Source organism: Xenopus laevis, chromosome 7S (assembly GCF_017654675.1).
Source record: "Xenopus laevis strain J_2021 chromosome 7S, Xenopus_laevis_v10.1, whole genome shotgun sequence".
Taxonomy (NCBI): domain Eukaryota; kingdom Metazoa; phylum Chordata; class Amphibia; order Anura; family Pipidae; genus Xenopus; species Xenopus laevis.
Window position 1 is genome coordinate 6763544 of NC_054384.1, and position 20467 is coordinate 6784010.

At 34.2% G+C, this 20467-nt stretch overlaps 1 protein-coding gene across 4 annotated transcripts in view; it reads right to left on the reverse strand.

Moving 5' to 3' along the window:
- LOC108697174 (protocadherin-15) overlaps window positions 1-20467 on the reverse strand; it is a 404849-nt gene that overhangs the window by 221974 nt on the left and 162408 nt on the right. For all 4 annotated transcript variants that reach the window (XM_041570856.1, XM_041570857.1, XM_041570855.1 and 1 more), the window contains 2 exons: window positions 16092-16298; window positions 9466-9600 (listed from right to left, as the gene is read on the reverse strand). In XM_041570856.1, the coding sequence (XP_041426790.1) occupies window positions 9466-9600; window positions 16092-16298 (342 nt within the window). The remainder of the gene's footprint in view (window positions 1-9465; window positions 9601-16091; window positions 16299-20467) is intronic.

Consider the following 20467-nt stretch of genomic DNA (forward strand, 5'->3'; position numbering starts at 1 on the left):
ATACATTATTCATGAACAAGTCAGGATTGAACACACATCTACAGAGTAATAACACCACTTACTGCCTCAATTAAGCCATTGACAAGAATTTGTTGCTTGTGCCATTGCTGAGGTATGTGTTAGATACACTAAATAGTCATTTTTATTAGAAGTAATTCAAAACCTTTCTGTGGAACAAGCCATAATAATTTCACACATTACCCACAGGTAATAATGTGAGAGTAATTGGCCTAGGGTAAGGTAATTGGGGGATAAATGAACATTGTGATTAAGAATAGAATCCATTACCGATAATTTCTTATTGTTTGCAACTATTCACAATCATTTTCATTTATCCTTGATAGTTTTTGCTATTCATTATTATTTGCCTTTTTCATAGTGTTTTCTGGCAAGTCCAGAGTCTAGACTTTTCTGTACAAACACACTTTGAAGTTTGTTATTATAGAAAATACTTAAAATTGAATATTTCTTGAACTTTTTTTTTATTTCTAACAGCTACTCAATAAATTGCAGCCTATTAAGCAGTTTTACTTGTTGGACTTTAGTCCTTTTTGTTTCCATGTTCTTGTTCCTGAATACAAAAGAAATTGATAAATGCCGGCAGAAAAGTCACAGGCAGCATTCCAAGACTAGTAAGGTTTTATAACTCATGGAAAAGAGGATCTGTTTTTTTTGTCCTTCATATTCTGGCAACATATATGCAAAACAAATTCTAGTAACACACAAAAAAATTGTCACATGTCAAAATTGTCGCACACATAAAAATAGTCAGGCATGAAAAAATTGTTGCTTGTCAAAAAATGTAGAAGTCCATTCACTTCAATGTGTTTCATGACAGATTCGCCAATCACTACTGTGTACCTGTTCAACTCAATAGTTGCTTCAATAACTGGTCTGTATTACTGAAAACGCAGATGTTTACTGATCTGCAACTGCTTACCAGTTGCTAATTTGATCACTTCTTACACATTATTCTGTACAACATATGCTGAACTGCACATGATTCTGTTTAAAGCAGTGAAGGCAGGCTACTAAGTGTACTTATACTTGTACCCATTAAATGAGCCTTGATGTATACCTATCCCAACAGCAAAAATAAATAAATATAACTTGCTAATTATTTCATTTTTAATTCAAGAATTTTTAGGAGAAAAGCACAAATTTCAATAATGTTAACCTCTTTTAGTATAAGTACACCAAAATTATTAACATCCTAGCAATAATCACTGTATATACAGTATTGATTAATTAGTTGTACTGTACTGTATATAAAGTTCCTGTAATACTGCAAGATACTAGAGTGACTCTTGGCTTTTGTCAAATTAATTTCCTGTTCATTGGAAAGTTGCACAGTTTATAAAGTTGCTTGTGCAACTGAAAATATTTTTCTCTAAGGAGCAGCACTGAATATTAATGTGAATATTAATGTCATGTAGCAAGAAACATATTTCATCCAAGGTACCATACAAATTACGAGCAGACTTCTAATTATCCTCAAATTTTAATAGAGCATTATTTAAAATTTCATGTCATTGTGAGTTCTGAAACCAAATAATACAAAGTAAAGCTAAGACAAGTATGTGAGAACATATCAAAACAGGACCATCCATCTCGGGATAACAAACTGAAGAATAAGAATATATATACAGGTAAGTCCTTATATTAGCTTAAAGTACAGATTCACATAGTGATTGTTCAGGAAACTCCCACAAATTTTTGCCATGTTGCCACAAATACAAGACGCATATACACCAATGTATTTTGTGTGGAAAAGTCATCCACTGATAAAAATAAAAACACCCACTGAGAAATTTCACTGCTTTGCTATTTTTTTTGGTGAAAAGGGATATATTGTTATCACTATTATCAAAAATTGAATGTTAAAAGTGAAAAACTGATAAACTTTAGTGGGTAGCTTATTTTTTTTGTGCTCTACACTTGCTCTAGATTTTTTTTCTGAAGAGGCAGCCAGTAGTGATGGGCGAATTTGCACCGTTTCGCTTCGCCGGAAAATTTGTGAATTTCGCGAAACGGCGCTGGCGTCTCGTTTTTGACGCCGGTGCCCGTTTTTGACGCCGGCAGGCATTTTTTTTTACGCCGGCGACCGTTTTTGATGCCGGCGGCCGTATTTTTCCGGCGCGGTGAAAAATTTTTTTTTGACGCTGGCGAATTTTTTCAGGCAAATTTTCGCGGGCATTTCACAAATTTATTCGCTGGCGGCAATTCGTGCAAATTCACGCCTGGCGAATAAATTCGCCCATCACTAGCAGCCAGACCCTGGGAAAAAGTGCTGTCCAAACAAGCACTAAATGGCATGTTCTTGCACTACTTTCTGGGGTCTTGGTAAAGAAAAATGTTCAGTGTCGAGAGTAACATGCACAATAAAATCTAGAAGTAGTCTTATTAAAATGAAAATTAAATTATTAAACATATACATAACGTATAACATATACATAACAAAAAAAAAACGTTTCAGCAGCTGATCCTTCAGGTCAGTTGCAAATGAGTTTGTCCTTCTCTTTACACGTTAAAAATTAAGAAAACGTGCTGTTACTATTATCAACTTATACCAGCGAATGCATATTAATCAGAGAAGAAATACCTGAAGATATATTGAAATAATTATTTTGATATGATTTCTTAGCATATCCATATATTCAGAGGTGACTCTGGAAGGAGATGCTGAAAGCTCATTAAGGGATTGTGTCAGGTAAGAGACTCAACCTTGTGAGAATCATTGCAAATTACGAAAGTAACATGGTTCTTTAGACAAACCAGAACATGTCAGAGAAACAAGAAATGTAATTTGCAATACACAGCTAAAAATCTTTATTGTACTTTAGTGTAACTTTTAAAAGTAAAGGCCAAATATATGCTGGGAAAGTGATTGAATTACAATACAAATATAGCTGGTGGAATTTTACCATCTTGTACAAATTTTGGTTGCTGGCTATTTTCAACAAAGTAAAAGAGTAAAAAGGAACAAAAGCACTTATAGTGTGTTGTTTCTTCTGCCAGGATTCATAATGGCCAATGTTTTGTTGGTCTACATTACTGAGGGACAATCAAAGATATCAAGGGTAGGAGGAGAAATGGCTTGGGCTTTAAGTAGGGAAAGAAAGCGCAGAAGTCTTTTACCTTCAGGATGCTAGCAATGGACCAGGCAGTGTACCCCCCACCTGCCCAAGATAGGGAATAAGGCAGATGTCCTGTTGCAGCTTATGGTGTGGTGGAGCTGCTCTACTGGTTAGTGAAAAGGGGAGGTTGGTGTAAGTTTAAGTTACATAGTTACATAGTTATAGTTACATAGTTAAATTGGGTTGAAAAAAGACAAAGTCCATCAAGTTCAACCCCTCCAAATGAAAACCCAGCATCCATACACACACCCCTCCCTACTTTTAATTAAAATTCTATATACCCATACCTATACTAACTATAGAGTTTAGTATCACAATAGCCTTTGATATTATGTCTGTCCAAAAAATCATCCAAGCCATTCTTAAAGGAATTAACTGAATCAGCCATCACAACATCACCCGGCAGTGCATTCCACAACCTCACTGTCCTGACTGTGAAGAACCCTCTACGTTGCTTCAAATGAAAGTTCTTTTCTTCTAGTCTAAAGGGGTGGCCTCTGGTACGGTGATCCACTTTATGGGTAAAAAGGTCCCCTGCCATTTGTCTATAATGTCCTCTAATGTACTTGTAAAGTCTAATCATGTCCCCTCGCAAGCGCCTTTTCTCCAGAGAAAACAACCCCAACCTTGACAGTCTACCCTTATAATTTAAGTCTTCCGTCCCTTTAACCAATTTAGTTGCACGTCTCTGCACTCTCTCCAGCTCATTTATATCCCTCTTAAGGACTGGAGTCCAAAACTGAACTGCATACTCCAGATGAGGCCTTACCAGGGACCTATAAAGAGGCATAATTATGTTTTCATCCCTTGAGTTAATGCCCTTTTTTATGCAAGACAGAACTTTATTTGCTTTAGTAGTCACAGAATGACACTGCCCAGAATTAGACAACGTGTTATCTACAAAGACCCCTAGATCCTTTTCATTTAAGGAAACTCCCAACACATTGCCATTTAGTGTATAACTTGCATTTATATTATTTTTGCCAAAGTGCATAACCTTGCATTTATCAACATTGAACCTCATTTTCCAGTTTGCTGCCCAGTTTTCCAGTTTAGACAGATCACTTTGCAAAGTGGCAGCATCCTGCATGGAACCTATAGTTCTGAACAATTTAGTATCATCTGCAAAAATAGAAACAGTACTTTCAATGCCCACCTCCAGGTCATTAATAAACAAGTTGAAAAGCAAGGGACCTAGTACAGAGCCCTGCGGTACTCCACTAACAACACTGGTCCAATTAGAAAATGTTCCATTTACCACCACTCTTTGTAGTCTATCTTTTAGCCAGTTCTCTATCCAGGTACAAATACTATGTTCCAGGCCAACATTCCTTAATTTAACCAGTAACCTTTTGTGTGGCACTGTATCAAATGCTTTAGCAAAGTCTAAGTAAATCACATCCACTGCCATCCCAGAATCGAGGTCTCTACTTACATTCTCGTAAAAGGAAATTAAGTTAGTCTGGCAAGATCTATTACGCATAAAACCATGCTGGCACAAACTCATAGTATTATGAGTATTAAGTTGTTTGGTAATTGATAGGCCTGGAGCCAGGATTAGGGGCAGGAAGGCCCAAGAGACACTGGATTAGGGTTGAAGGTTAGACATAGGCTTGAGACTGGATATTGGTTAAAGGGAGATAATTTTAAGTTATTGTAGGCTATGTTAATTGGTTTATGCATCCTTTAACAACTAATAGGTTAACATACTGTATATGTTCACCATGCTAATCAAACATTAGCAAACGTTATATAGATACAAGTTTGTTTTGGTTAGGACCATTTTTGTTATGTTAATATAGTGTACATGGAAATACACAAAGCTGTGGCCTTTCCACCCAAGTTGCTGTCTATGGTCTATATTTATTATGTGGTGTAAATAAAATGGCAGGATAATAGGCTTCGTCATGTAAAAAACAGCATAAAAATTGTGTGAATTTTTTTACACATTTTTCTTATTGCGACTTCTGCTGGAAAAATAACAGCAACACATTCACATGGCGTAAAATAAAACGCATCTTGATAAATTCGCCATTTAATTTACAATGTTTTTTCAGGCTAATTTTGTTTTACACAGCATAATAAATATGCCCATATGTGTGTAAGTGTTACAGGGTATGGAGACCGGGCATTGAGTCATACTATAGTCATACTCTTGCCAAATGTTTCCCTATCTAGTGGAAAGCTTTCCCAGAAGAGCTGAGGCTCTATATATAGTATAAATAACAAAATGCACTTTAATAGAAGAATTCCCTATGTTATTTTATTGAGCCAAGAAACACTGATAATATTTTGAACAATTTAAGATACTAAATAATATGTTCATGCAACTGCCCTTGGTGTTTTCCTTTGTCGCTTTTGTTTTCGGTTAATCAACTCAGCAACCATAGTTCTGATGTTTCTATACTACAGCTGGTCTTTGTATAAAGTGATAACAAATGTGGTGTGAGTGCTGTGTATATATATATATATAGATTCACTAATTGTATCCCACACGAGAAAGCTTATTTACGTGTATAAGACACTGGTAATTAGTTTTCATGAAACCTTCTTCTAATTGGCAAACGTAGTTGCTACGCATACAGTGTCACTGTAAGATTACATATATCCAACACTGCTGTTTAATGGTTTATCATCCGTTCAGACACCACCATGCATTTGTTAATCTACTTTCCTACAGAATTATACACGAGCAGACTTCTGTGACAATTAAACCTACTCTGTGCAGAGTGACAGTCTATTTATATCCAGATTATAAATAGACTTAATTATTGTTGATGAAATTAGAATTTTGTGGAATCAGTTTCCCATCAGCAGCCGACACAGTTTATGTATTTGATCAAGTATATATGGCGGATCCTAATCTGCAGATGGTTCAGACAAAGAGTGACAATTTAATTTATGCAAAATCTGGTAAATATAGACCTCCAACACTAAGATCTCACTGAATTGTAGCTGTCTTCATATATATTTCTGGTCTGGTCAAGTACTGTAGTTAAAAAAATAATGAATACACTGTTAATTAATCTATCACACATTTCTTTACAGTGGAATCCAATTGTCAGCATAAATAAGGAATCATTTTCTATAATAGGTCTGTTTATGTACATGTTTCTAACCAGATCTAGTGATCGGCAAATCTGACTTGTTTTGATTTGCCAAAGATTTATGAAACTGTGAAAATTTTCAAAAAGGCATAGATGTCTATGGGCAATAATGTTTTTTTGACGCACAACAAATTTTTTCACCCATTAGAATCTATAGGCTTCATTTTCACCCTGAAACATGGCAAAAAAATTTGCTCATCGCTAATTAAATCCTCAATAATACCTGAAGGCAACATGATAATAAATAGATTTGCCAAGTTTTCTCTTTTACCTTGTGCAGATCTATGCTTTACAAAATGACTTAGCGTAATGCTGTTCACATGTAAATAACCATGACCTCCAATGCTAATCAGTTTAAATGGAGTCATATTTTGGAAATCATAATACACAGTCATAATAAACAGTGTACAACTCTAACTAAATATATACACAACCCCTATTAAATATGATTTGTACTGTATAATATGCAGTCAAACCATCCTCTGCAGTGTTTGAACACAAATCATATTAAGTATTATCATCAAATTTAGAAAGCTAAAAGAATTGCTCGGACAACTGAATTGTTTTATATTGAAAATAAAAATTTGAGGCAAATTACTATTATTACCCACAGGGTGTAGTTGCCCTCAATTTGTCTTAAATACTTTTCTTAGAAGTATCTTTTCACATCATTCTCCACTTTTCTAGTCGTATTAACTTTTAGTGCCAATAAATCTGTCTCCCATAGCAGAGTTATTCTATGAATGATGAAATTGTGTAGAAATCATATTTTTACCACTGTGTGAGATGTTTCACTACCGACAACCGTTTGTTAATTTTTTTTCATTCTGTAGATCACATAATAACTTAATTCACATATCAAAAGGGAATTGTTTGCATTAACTCAATCCATATCATGGTTTCTCAGTGACTCTATAATAAAAGATCAGTGATTTGGGCATTTTTGAGAAAATCACTGGCATTTCTAATGATTTATCAAGGGAAGAAGTCGAGAAAATTCAAATAAAAAAAGAAATTCAGTAATTTAAAACCTGGCAAGCTGCTACAGAAGTCAGTGGGAGCTTTGTTTTTTAAAGTTACGTTTGTAAAAATTATTATAACACAGCAACTTGCATCAATCATGATAAAAAAAAATTCCTTATATCTGGTTTAAAAAAAACTTGAATTAAAAAAAATTAATAAACAATACATTTTAATACATTTTCAAAAAAAGATTATTTTTCCTTGTGTCATTACCCAGTGCATTGGGCATTTTTGCTGCATTTTTCTACACAAGGGCTTTTTTTTAACTATTTTTTTCTCTCGTAAATACATTGGTCAACGGGCTTCTTAGTGCAAAATACACTGAAGTAAATTGACATTTTTACTCAGTTTTTTATTGCAAAATACATTGAAGTCAATGGGCATTTTTTGTTGTGTTTAATGCAATAGGAGGTTTTGCTGTTTTTTTTTTTTTGTACTGCATTTTTATCTTCCACACAGTGAATATTTTCACAGCAAAAGTTTTCCACGGTTTTGAAAAAAAAATTGCATATGGAGAATTTCACTTTGAATCCATGGGGCAGATTTACTAAAGCACGAAGTGTCATCGCTAGAGAAAATTCACCAGAAATCCCATCCACACGGTCATCACCAATTTTCTAGTGAAAGAGACTAGCATTGTTTTGCCAGGGGAATTTTTGCTCTGGCGAACAATCGTTACTATGCAAATTTACTGAAGTGAGAATTTTTCGCCACAGTTTCCTTAACCACCTTAGACCTGGTGAACTGATAAGATAAAGCTGCATCCTCCTCAATCTTATGTCAGTGACATCATATCCTGTATGCCGAAAAATGCTGGCATTATTTTATATTTTAAAGCTGGATTGCCTTCAAAAGTTCCAACTATTAAAAAAATGTTGTGTTAACATTTTTTTCCAAACAATTGAGGGACATGTCACATTTATTTTAGGCGGGCTCTTGTCTAGGGTATTTTGCTTCCTTTGACATTTGTAATAATACTGTATGTGGCCACCTCAAGCATTTCCACCAACATCTCTAATGCAGAAGTCTATATGACCTATACTGTATGTACCCGCCCTATTCAAATTGACATAAGTGTAAGAGTACTAACTAGGGATGGGCGAATTTTTTCGCCTTGTTTCTCTGAAAAATGACGCCATAGACTTGTATAGCGGCATGCTTCAAAAAAAACAGATGCGCATCAAACAAATTTCGCCGCGCGACAAAATGTTTTTGACGGCAATAGACTTTAATGGGCATCTGCGACAAATTTTTGGCGCAACAAAAAATGGTCAAATTCACCCATCCCTAGTACTAACAAAGTTTCGCTAGGCAGAAATGAACACTAACGAAAGTTCGCTATGAAATGCTCGTGCTGACAAATTAACGCTAACAAAACTTCGCCAGCGTTCGGGTACAGAGACCAAACTTTGCATTTTATTGAATTAGTGTAGTGGTAGCAAATTTTCACCTGATGAAGTGGCATAAAGTGTGGTAGAGCCTTCACAGGCAAAAATTCACCCTTTACTGAATTTGCCCCCATGGCTAGCAAATTACTAACTTGATGACTTGCTCATCACTAACAAGTCAACATATGAATTCCTGAGTACAAGACAAACAGCTTTTATAGTTATATTCTTTTTTCAACAAATATTCAATAATTGAAAAGGGAGTAAGTTAATAAAAAAGATAAAATATTGTTTAATAACTCAATAATGAAGAAAGGGAAACACAGTGCAGAGTAATAGTTATTATGGGCTTGGTGTGGCAGAGAGAATTAATTTATCCATTCTGTGTGATGAAAGCTTTATATTCTTAATTTTAAAACACATTATCCTAACAGTATCATCACATAATAAAAGTGGCATATAATATATTAAAAAGATAAGCAATTACTAAAATCATTAATAGGGAGTATGTTTATTAAATTGTTAATTGATGAATTGATCATAGAGACACTTACATATGACTAATCATTTCTATTGGATTTAATACAAATTGTGAAATTTATATAAAGTTTCTGTAATTCTTTCAAAAATAGTTTTTCCACATTAACAGTTCTCTTGATACACAAATAAAGACATTTTAGTAAAGAACGCTCCATTGTGTTTATCAGCATTTGTACACCAATTACTCATACTATGGTCCTTGACCTAACAACCATGCTTATTCATGACAATATTTAAAGAAAGAAATGTGAAAGACAAGAAATTGCTCACCGAGAATTGATAGGTTTGTTGGGTCTCTCTGTCAACCGGTTGAAGTAAAGTAAGGTAACGAGTAATTCCAGTTGGTGTAACAGAGAAAACTGTTTGAAATGCATTTAAGTAGAGATATAGTTGGGGATCTTTTGTCTGCAAAAAGAAAATACATAATTCACATTACCTTTACCGTTACATTTACATGCCTGTATCATAAAATGTGCAGTTCTTTTGTTTTGTAGTTATTTCTAGTCTAGTCTAGTTTGTAGTCTACAAACACAGAAATGAACAGAATGTCATTAATTTTCATTAATATGGTACAATCATTAATATGGTACAATCACGCTTAATTTAATTGAATTCGGTTTAAAGGTGCATATTAAGGCAAATAAGAAATATTAGGAACAGCATTATACTTAATAGCTTACCTTACCACCATAATATGATTATTTAATAGAATTTACAGAAAAAAAAAGTAATTTCATAATGAAAGTCTGCGTCTTCTTTTCAGATGACCCTTAGTGGTAACATCTGCATTTATTTAAAAAAAAACAAAACAATAGTACACCTGCAATTTTTAAAGAAGTATAGTAAAAAATAAAAAAACCTTTAGCAAATTTGTATCAAACATGTTGAGCTGTCTAAGACTTTAGACATTTATATTTTGAAGTGCATTTTATAGTGCAGCATTTACTTGAGGTCTAGTAACCATTGGCATATGTTTCCTTACAGACAAGTAAGACAAGTAAATGGCGCATACTAATTTGCTGCCACAAATTACTAGAAATCAAGCTAACTTTCTGCATGCTATTACTTACTTGTATATAATTAACCTCATCAGAAATACAGACAGCTGAACGAGGCAGGTATGTTGAGACACTATACAATTATACTGTACCTACATATTTTGTCTACTAAGCATGGTTATTTGTCATGTCTATGTTTATTAACTTTAACTTGGGTTGCAGTTAACCCTTGCTGAAACTGAAACCCATCATTTTCCGTAAATCTCTGAATTATTTGATCTTAAACAGCTTCTGTAAATACATCCCTCCATTTGAATTAGTAACCTCACACGAACAGGCCCAAAGTCAAGCCTAACTAATTTCTGTACCAGGAATTAATTACCTATTAATTACATTGTATTAAGCTTGACCATCCATGCAAGGTGAGATAAAATAATATGAAGCAAAGCTTGGGGGCAAATTTATCATGGGTCGAATTTCGAAGTACAAAAAACGTTGAAATTCGACCTTCGAATTAAAAAACTTCGAATTCGAATATCAAATTAAAATTTTTTTAAACAAATGTGGCAATCCTGCAGTGAAATGAAAATCGTTCAAATTCGAATATCAGCGATCGATCGAAGGATTTTCCTTCGACCGCTTAAGACTTAGAAAAAGGTTGTAGAAGGTCCCTATAGGCTAACATAGCACTTTGGCAGGTTTAATTTGGCAAAGTATTGAAGTCGAAGTTTTTTTAAAGAGACAGTACTTCGATTATAGAATAGTCGAATATTTGAACGATTTTTACTTTGAATCGAAGTCGAAGTAAATTCGAAGTCATAGTATCCTATTCGATGGTCGAAGTATTCAAAAAATTACTTTGTGAGGTCCACAGCTCTCTAGTAAGAAAAGATCTACATAATGTGTATAATCTGTTCACAGAGTTTCATCTGTTACTTAAATATAGGTTAATAACAAAATGCCATGTGAAGGGCCCATCTAATCACCTTTAAGGCTACTGGTATCTCAAGCAAAATCTTTCTGGTTTCTTACTCAAATAAGCAGAACCTCTTTACAGATGACTTTATATTTGCTGTTTGTGTACATTCTTTTACAGCCCAAATATATTTTTATTTATTTATTTTAATCAAATAGTTCTATTTAAGTACCGCAATGATATAGTAAACATGTTTTATTGCCAGTAATTATTCTATTTACCCCTTGGCCCAATGCCAACAACTTCAATTCATTTTAATGATTTAATTTCAGAAATGCCAAGCCTTAGATACATTTGACAGCCTTCCAATACCCAAGTACTCAACATTGTGGAAAATCTATCAATTAACTGATGCACAATAAAAATTACAGCATTTATTACTGGTAAATAATAATAACATTATGTTTTTTCTTTATGTTTTTAGATGTATAGGGGCCATCATATAATATTTATCCTACTTAAAAATTATCCACATTATCCACAGACATATATTCTCTAACATGTTTTGATATTCTTATCAAATATATAATAACAGTAATTAGTGCATCAATATGGTCCACCAAATCTAATGCAATAACAGTTTTGCTGAAAACTACTTTTCCCTAATAGTATTTTTTCATTTTGATTTTCATATGACACAGTATTGATACCTTTTTATTTTATACTATGTGCTATTTATTAACTTCCTTTTCCTTCTTCTAAATTATTATCTTACAGAACAAAACTAGCCCCATATCTTTGTACTACTTGTCTTTACAACACACCTGCATGAAAAATTTATATCAAATGATACGTTTTATTGATCTGGTTCCTACTCTATTCTACATCTGTTGCTGCATGAACCAGACATCCCATAGAATGATGAGATCTCTGTTATCTCGTCTTGTTGTTATCTTTTTCACAACCTTGCCCCATTCAACTCTCCAATAATGTTTCTAAAATATTTCATACAAAAAAAGTCATGCTGTTCTGTAAACTTTATGCACAATATATGTTCTCCTATGAAAAGGGCAATAAAACCAGATGCAAACTGCTATTTTTTTTCCTATTGTTTCGCTGTTGCATGCTAAGCTCCCAGAGGTGCAGGTCAATCAGCTCCAGAATGGAGCACAGCATCCTGCATCTCATCAATGAATACAGTGCTGCCTGCATATGTTAATACTGTATTCATGAAGGGCATGTTGGGGAAGGCACTTAGGGATACCTTATTCATTCCTCCAACTTGTGCATCATTCAGATATGCAAGTGAGGGAGAGCCAGCAGGTACATTGTACTATAAATAGATTCAGTATAAGGTGTCAATCTGTGTTCTGCCCCAATAGTCTTCATACATATTAGGGCTCATTTACAGTTTCCACAAGCAGATGTGTAGCACATAGAACTTCTATCCGGAGATTGGCTGTGCTTTGAACTGGATTAAAAAATCCAGGAGAAGGTGCAAAGATCAACCCACTGGTGTGCAGACCAGCCATGCCCTTGCCACCCGCTATATGATAAGTTTCATCCACTGCAGTTCCCTAATTTGAAAGTCTGAATGACACATAAGTTAGGGGACAGATAAGGAATACACTTATATACCCCCTACCACCTCTCATAAGTACAGAGTTGCCAAATACACAGGCAGCGCTGCATTCACGGGGAAAACATGCAGATTTTTTAAGGAAATCAAAATGCAGTGTGCAAAGTAAACAAAAATGAATAATTTTCTTGCACTGTGCAAACTGCCTTTCCAGTCTTAAATGAGCCCCATTGTGTTCATATGCTGTTAACATCTCCAAACAACTTGTTTTCCACCATTACTCAGTAAATGACAATCATCTCTATCAAACTTTCAGGTCTCAGAAGACATATTTCCTGTACATTTTGGTCTTGAAGGCCACCCACTCTGCAGAGTTGTAAACATTTAGTGATACTACCTACTTTTTAGTTATGGTCCTTTAATATTGAACAAATCAGGTGGGAAATGGATCTCTTCTGTAGTTTCTGACAGACACTGAACTCTAATATTAAATGAGAATGCAGACCAACAGGCATCCATATGGTCAATTAGTCAACATTTTTTAAAGGTTAATGAAAGGGAATGAATCCACCAGTTTAATCCTCTCTTTTTTTTATTTTTCTATTTAATCCAACAGGTGGAGGCATTTCAGAACCTGTATATGTACACCACGTGCTTCTCTTTGCCGTGGTGGCTCCTCACTGGAGTCATAACTGCTGTGAATAATCTCCAGAAAACATGAACGAATTGCTCCTACATTCTTACCAATGCTTAATTCAAACGGCAATAATAATTATGCATATGGATAGTCAATTTGCTTGAAATATGACATTAAAGACTGCACACATACTTCAGCTTAACCACAAAGATTTTTTTCAAGAATTGAATGTAATGCAAGATATTAGATCAATTTCAATTTGTTATATAATGTAATAATAAAGCCCAAAAAGTAGCTATATTGCTTAGATAGCAACAGACATGCAAGAGCAAATGAAATTCTGCACACCATGCATTCTTATGGATAGCTCAAACAAAGCATCACACTTTATACATACGGGAATTGCGCCCGGCATTATCTACAGTATGAGCAAAAAAATGGTTTATGAGAATTAAAAGAAGGAAAAAAATTAAACAAAATAAAATATACCATGAACAATCTGAATGCAACAAAAATAATGTAAAACAAAATAATGCCACTTATTAGTATATTGAATAAACATAATGGCTAAAATCTTGCTTGTTTTTGACATTTAGCTTAAAGAGATACTGACACCAGAAATTGAACCTTTTTTTACATCTACCATAAAATCTACCACAAAACTGACTTTGCATGCTTCTTATAATTTTGCCATAAAGTATTTGCCCAATGCTTTAACATTAACTATCTGACTCCCTCTGATTGCCTATAAGGGGGCTGCCATATTTGTGCATCAGAAGTCCGTTAGCATTAGTATCTCTAACTGACAGGCTGAGATGAGACAGTCAGGTTGGCAAAACAGTCAGGTTTAGGAACTTCAACTAACAATTACTTACAAAAAAACTTTTAATGTACATTCATATTTTAAAAATTTGTTTTTTAGTGTCAGTATCACTTTAAGTCACATAGGTACTTTCATAGAAAATGTAAAAGACATTGAATATACATGCAACACCCTTCATGTTCTTTGACTCAGTTCCTAATGGTATTTTCCTGGAAGGCAAATTGGGACACAAGCTCTTGGGTGGCCATGGCTTCCACTAACAGTGTGCCCCTGTTGATGAAGTCGGGTCTGACAACTACTTGAATCTTTTACCTCATGATCTTAATACATGCATGACCATGAACTTTTCAAATATCATTATGGCAGACACAATTCATGAAGTGGAGAGGAATTATTTTTAAAAAAGTAACCAGTAAAAACATGTTTTACAATTTTGAATTAATTTTTTTTAAAAATTCTTAAAAAAATATGAACCATTTTCAGTTTTATTGCACTGGGGCAATTTATGCTTTTCTTTATTTATAACAGATTTTATCACATTATTACATTATATTTATAATTTAGGTTTGTGCAATATCAAAAACAGTGAATACAAATGTATAAGGCTGCATTGCAGAAATACCAGCATCCTACTGTATATACAGATGAAGCCACTTGGATTTGTGAGATAAATGCGTCATGACTCATGGTTAATTGAAGAAACTGCGTTATCTAAAGTCATCTTAACTCATTTAATGCATTTAACCTTTCCATTAGCATACCAAAGCACCATTGTGAACAATGGTGAATGCTTTAATTAGATGGGATGTTGTGACGCAGTTTTCTGTGTTAAATGAGATAAATGGGATATCTGTGTTTAGTTATTCTGTGTCAAACAGACAAACCAAAGTGGCTGCATCTGTATACAGCATAAAATGTATTTGCTTAAACATTCCCTATCAAACTAAATGAAAGACTTCTTTAGTCATTTCTGAAGCATCTGTATATTAAAATCTAACAATTAGGGCACTGAAAGATTTAAAGAACTCAATGATGCCCCATAACTTCATTGTCATCCACACCAAAGGATAGCTTGAATATTTAACATGAATATTCAAATACTACAGTGCACTGTATGCACAATTATGAAAAATTATATATCAAAATATTACTAAATCTATATATGTAATATTCATTTGTAAAATAATCAGATTTGAGTCTGAGTATGCAGAGTCTTCACCTTCAGTCTGAAACTGTTTTCTCAGCACTGTATTAATGTAGGTTAATTAAATTGATGCCACTGAAACAACTCATAATAATGATGAGTTGGACTTTGCAAAACCTCTGTCCATCTTCTGAATCAAATTTATTTTACTATTCAGTGCCTGAATATGTTTATGTTAATCCTTTACTTTCTAAAAAATGCCAGAATTATTTTAATTGCAAAAAAAGAATTTTCAGTTATGTTTTAAGAAGTACTAATAAAGGGGACTTGTCAACCTAAGAAATAGTTCCAAGTTCTTTTCTATTGTGATTGTCAAGCAAAATATACTTCAATGACACTGTGTAAATTATTTAAATCTTGTTTCCTTGCTTCTTGGAATTGACAATCCCAACAAGTAGACAGGCGCCATTTTGTAAACATCATTATAAAGTTAAACTTTGCATCACACCAAAGTCTTGTTTATGCTCCAGAATGGATGACCTGATTTCTATGCCCATGCATAGGCTACTCAATTAGACTATGACCTGGGTAACTTTGCCTTTTATCGTAGCTCTTGTAGGATTTCTAAAGGTTTGGAAGGCAGGAGTCTTGAAAAATAATGACGGTTAGGATCAGGTAATAAATTGTACAAGATGGGACATTAGTAAAGGTGGGAAAGGAAGGATGAACAGGCAGACATGGCGTGGGTTGAATAAAAGAAAGTAAAAATATTAAAAATTAAAAATAAAATTAAACTTACCTCCTCAATATCATTATCAAGAGCTAAAAATTTTAGTGGTGCAGTTAAATTTTGGCTGTCTGAGATAGTTGTTCCAACTGGTGAAGACTCCAATATGTAGCCTTCATATGTATACAGTGTAAAATATGGGGCCTGATTATTCTCATCCAAAATGTCTATGTGAAGGTTTGCAAATGCTGGAAGAGGGTGCCCGTTGTCTTGCTCTGCCTATGAAAAGATAATAAAAATATAAAGATCATTACAGATATTATACATATTCTTACACAAATTCAGTTATTGAGGTGCAATGAACCTCCATCCCATAGAGCTTACAATCATTTTGCTGAATCTAGTGCAGAGAAATTGGTTACTAACCCAAAGCCATGAGATTTTCGCTATAAATAAAACTGCTGCCTTTCTGAATATTGAACTTTGGAAAGGGACCACAATAAGATTACAATACAACCTAATGACATTTTTAGATTGATTTCCTGGGGTCTTTACATAGTTAAAGAAACCCCTGAAATCCCTAAATCTCCTTGCAAAGATTGTCACAAACCACATTCATTTTCTGCAGTCCAGTTGAATGTTTATAATGGTGACAATACATGGTACAATTACGGTCTTTTCCATGACCATTGGTCGTACTAAAGATCGTTCGTCTAAGGTTCGTTTACTAAGGTTCGAGTGAATTTTCGAAAGTTAAAAAAGTTCGAATTTCAAAGTAATTTTTTGGGTACTTCGACCATCGAATAGGCCATATCCGACTTTGATTCGAACGATTCGAAGTAAAAATCATTTGACTATTCGGCCATACAATAATCAAAGTACTGTCTCTTTAAAAAAACGTAGATTTCAATACTTCGCCAAATTAAACCTGCTGAAGTGCTATGTTAGCCTATGGGGACCATCTAGAGCATTTTTCTAAGTTTTTGGCATTCTAAGGAAAATCGTAGGATCGTCCTATAAAATTGTTTGAATCATACCATTTGAAGTACGATCGTAGTACGATCGTACACTGCTAAAAATCCTACAAATTCGAATTTGAATTTCGTAGGATTCAATTCGATGGCCAAATTTCAAAGTATTTTACACTTTGAAATTCGACCCTTGATAAATCTGCCCCTAAGAGTTGAATCATCAGATAAAAACAAAAACAATTCTTTAGCTCTATCTGATGATTCAGCATTAACGTTACAATGTTTTCGGGAACCTTCAAAGGTGTCAAACATCTTTAGACTATACCTGCTAGTGTAGCTATATATGTGAAAAGGGGGGGCTTTCTTTTTGACTGTAAAAAAATACATTAGAGGAGGAAACCAAAATCATGATTACAATTTTTTCTTGATCCATAGCTGTTTTATACAAATGAGGAAAATTTGATCACGTTAAGTCAAGGAAAAGAAACTTGATTGTGACAAAAATTGCATTTTTCCAATGCATTTTAATTTTTTTTTATAAAACTTAAAAACAAAAAGAAATTTAAATAGTTTGAATGTTAAAAACACATCTTCCTCTGACTACAATATAAGCTTGACAGGTTTTAGTTGCTGTTTTTTGTAGTCAAATTATCATTTTGTTTTTTTATTGTGTGACAGCCCAGCTGGCAATGGTAGGCAGGTAAGTAGAGGATCAGGAGCATAAAGACAGGGGCCCAAATCAATTCAGTAAGGTGCCACACTCACACAGGATCGCCTTTTGCAGCGTCGGGTGCACAGCTGTATTCCTCTCTGCCCGAGGAAAAATTCCAACGAAAAACAATAATTCCAGCAGCACTCCGATGTGTGAATCAAAGGTTATTTATTTATGCCATTAGCAGAGCGACGTTTCGGGCTATTCCAGCCCTTTATCAAGCGCTTGATAAAGGGCTGGAATAGCCCGAAACGTCGCTCTGCTAATGGCATAAATAAATAACCTTTGATTCACACATCGGAGTGCTGCTGGAATTATTGTTTTTCATAAAGACAGGGGCCCGGGATCTTCAGGAAAAAACACAAGTTTAAAACCAGGAAAAAAAACAAACCAAACACAGTTTATTAGCGTTTTAACAACACATATTCAACTTTTCCCCACTCAGGGATTCTCACCATACAGGGTGGTTTCCACACTGGAATATTCAGGCTTCTCACTAAGCCCTTCTGACTTTCCCCTCCAGGAACACAAATTCACCAGCTTCAGGCCTGTCCAACAATCTGGCAACACTTCAATCACTTTAGACTTTAGTCACCTCTGTGAGTTCTTAACACAGACATGTGACCTTCCTGTTCTGTGCCTTGCTCAGAGAGACCTTCCTAACAATTTCACTACAATTAAATACCTTTCCACTGGACAGTCTTCATGTGGAAAGTGAGCTCCAACTGGACCACTGGAATGGATTGCCTGTTCCTTCCAGAACATTATAGCTTCCAGGGTCAGACCACAATATCCTTTAAACATAGAACCCATTGCCTGTTTAGTTTAGTTTTAACATCTTCCTTGCAGTTTTAATCTCCTATTAGGGAAAAATTAAAGGCAAACCCCACCTTTTTATACAGTTCTGGTCGTTCTACCACAATTGATAAACATTGGAAAATTACAATTTGAAAAGCATTAAAATCATCGACTACTGTCCAAACATATTAAAGTACAACCACAATTTATAGCTTAAATATTCTGGGCTTGCGAAGTAACAGCAGTGATTGATTTGTATGGCACATTCCTTGTGTGATCTAAAGGCAACAAATGTAACAGTTATTTCTAGACTTGTTCTACAACATTGATACCTCATCAGAAGCTCAACAGTCCAACATCTGAACTATACTCTTGGCTGGCAGTTAGGTATAATTAAGAAAACATATAAAACCCTGTTTATAAGACAGATAAATCCATTTTAATGGGAAGAATTTATGTTCTATTTATTTCCCATTACACTGACATTAATTCTAAAATAAAAGTTGATCGAAAGAAAGAAAGAAAGAAAGAAAGAAAGAAAGAAAGAAAGAAAGAAAGAAAGAAAGAAAGAAAGAAAGAAAGAAAGAAAGAAAGAAAGAAAGAAAGATTAGCAAGCAGCAATTTTGAAGTTAACTTGTTAGGTCCTATGATACAAATATCTATTTTTCTTCCATTGATGTGTCAATGAAAATAATGACAGCTAAATGAATTACAGTGTGGGAGGAACAGCAGCCTGACTAACTGATGCTGTAGTACTATTATGAATCTAGAATTGGAAGAATACAATTACACCCCTACATAATAAAGTCAAGGCAGTTAATGTGATGAAAGTGCCAGGGGCAGCAGATGCACTGGCAGGCTCAAATATGTGTAAAAGATGTTACAAATCGCTAAATCATCCCTGTAAAAATTATTTTTAAAAAGGTGGGGGAGGGAATGAGCCAGATATACAAAAACATCTTGCATGGTTTTCAAAATGTATGACCCCTGCACATTTTGAGAAGTTCTAACATAACAACAACTTCAACAGAACTACAAACAAGGTGCAGGACATTGTTACATATTGTACAGTAGTTTTTTGTTGAAAAAGGATGAAAAAAAGACACATATAAATAAATTCATGTTCTATCTATCTATCTATCTATCTATCTATCTATTATCTATCTATCTATCTATCTATCTATCTATCTATCTATCTATCTATCTATCTATCTATCTATCTATCTATCTATCTATCTATCTCTATCATCTATTTATCTATCTATCTATCTATCTATCTATCTATCTATCTATCTATCTATTATCTATCTATCTATCTATCTATCTATCTATCTATCTATCTATCTATCTATCTATCTATCTATCTATCTATCTATCCCTATCTATCTATCTATCTATCTATCTATCTATCTATCTATCTATCTATCTATCTATCTATCTCTCTCTCTCTCTCTCTCTCTCTCTCTCTCTCTCTCTCTCTCTCTCTCTCTCTCTCTCTCTCTATCTATCTATCTATCTATCATCTATCTATCTCTATCTATCTATCTATCTATCATCTAGCTATACACGTATAGCCCTAGAGAAATAGACACACATATCAGCATATGTCAGAAAGACATCAATCATCCCAAGTTATTTATTGGGCTTCTTTTAACAAAAATGAATATCAGAAATAAGTGAAAAAAGAAAACTGGAAAGATTAGATAACGATGCTGTCTATTGTACAAAAGATAGGTGACCTTGCGGTGAGAGCTCTCTACTTGGAATCAATGTTTCTTTGGAACTATGAAAAGACATGGCTATTTCTGTTGGCATATAACATGTCACCCACTCCATTTACTGATAGTGTGTGAGTGCAGATGTTTTGATATAACTGCAGATAAAGTGTATTATTTTTCTTGACAAATGTCTCTGCTCTCTGCTAGAAATCATATTAGATTATTTCTGTTTAAATCACTGTCAATTGC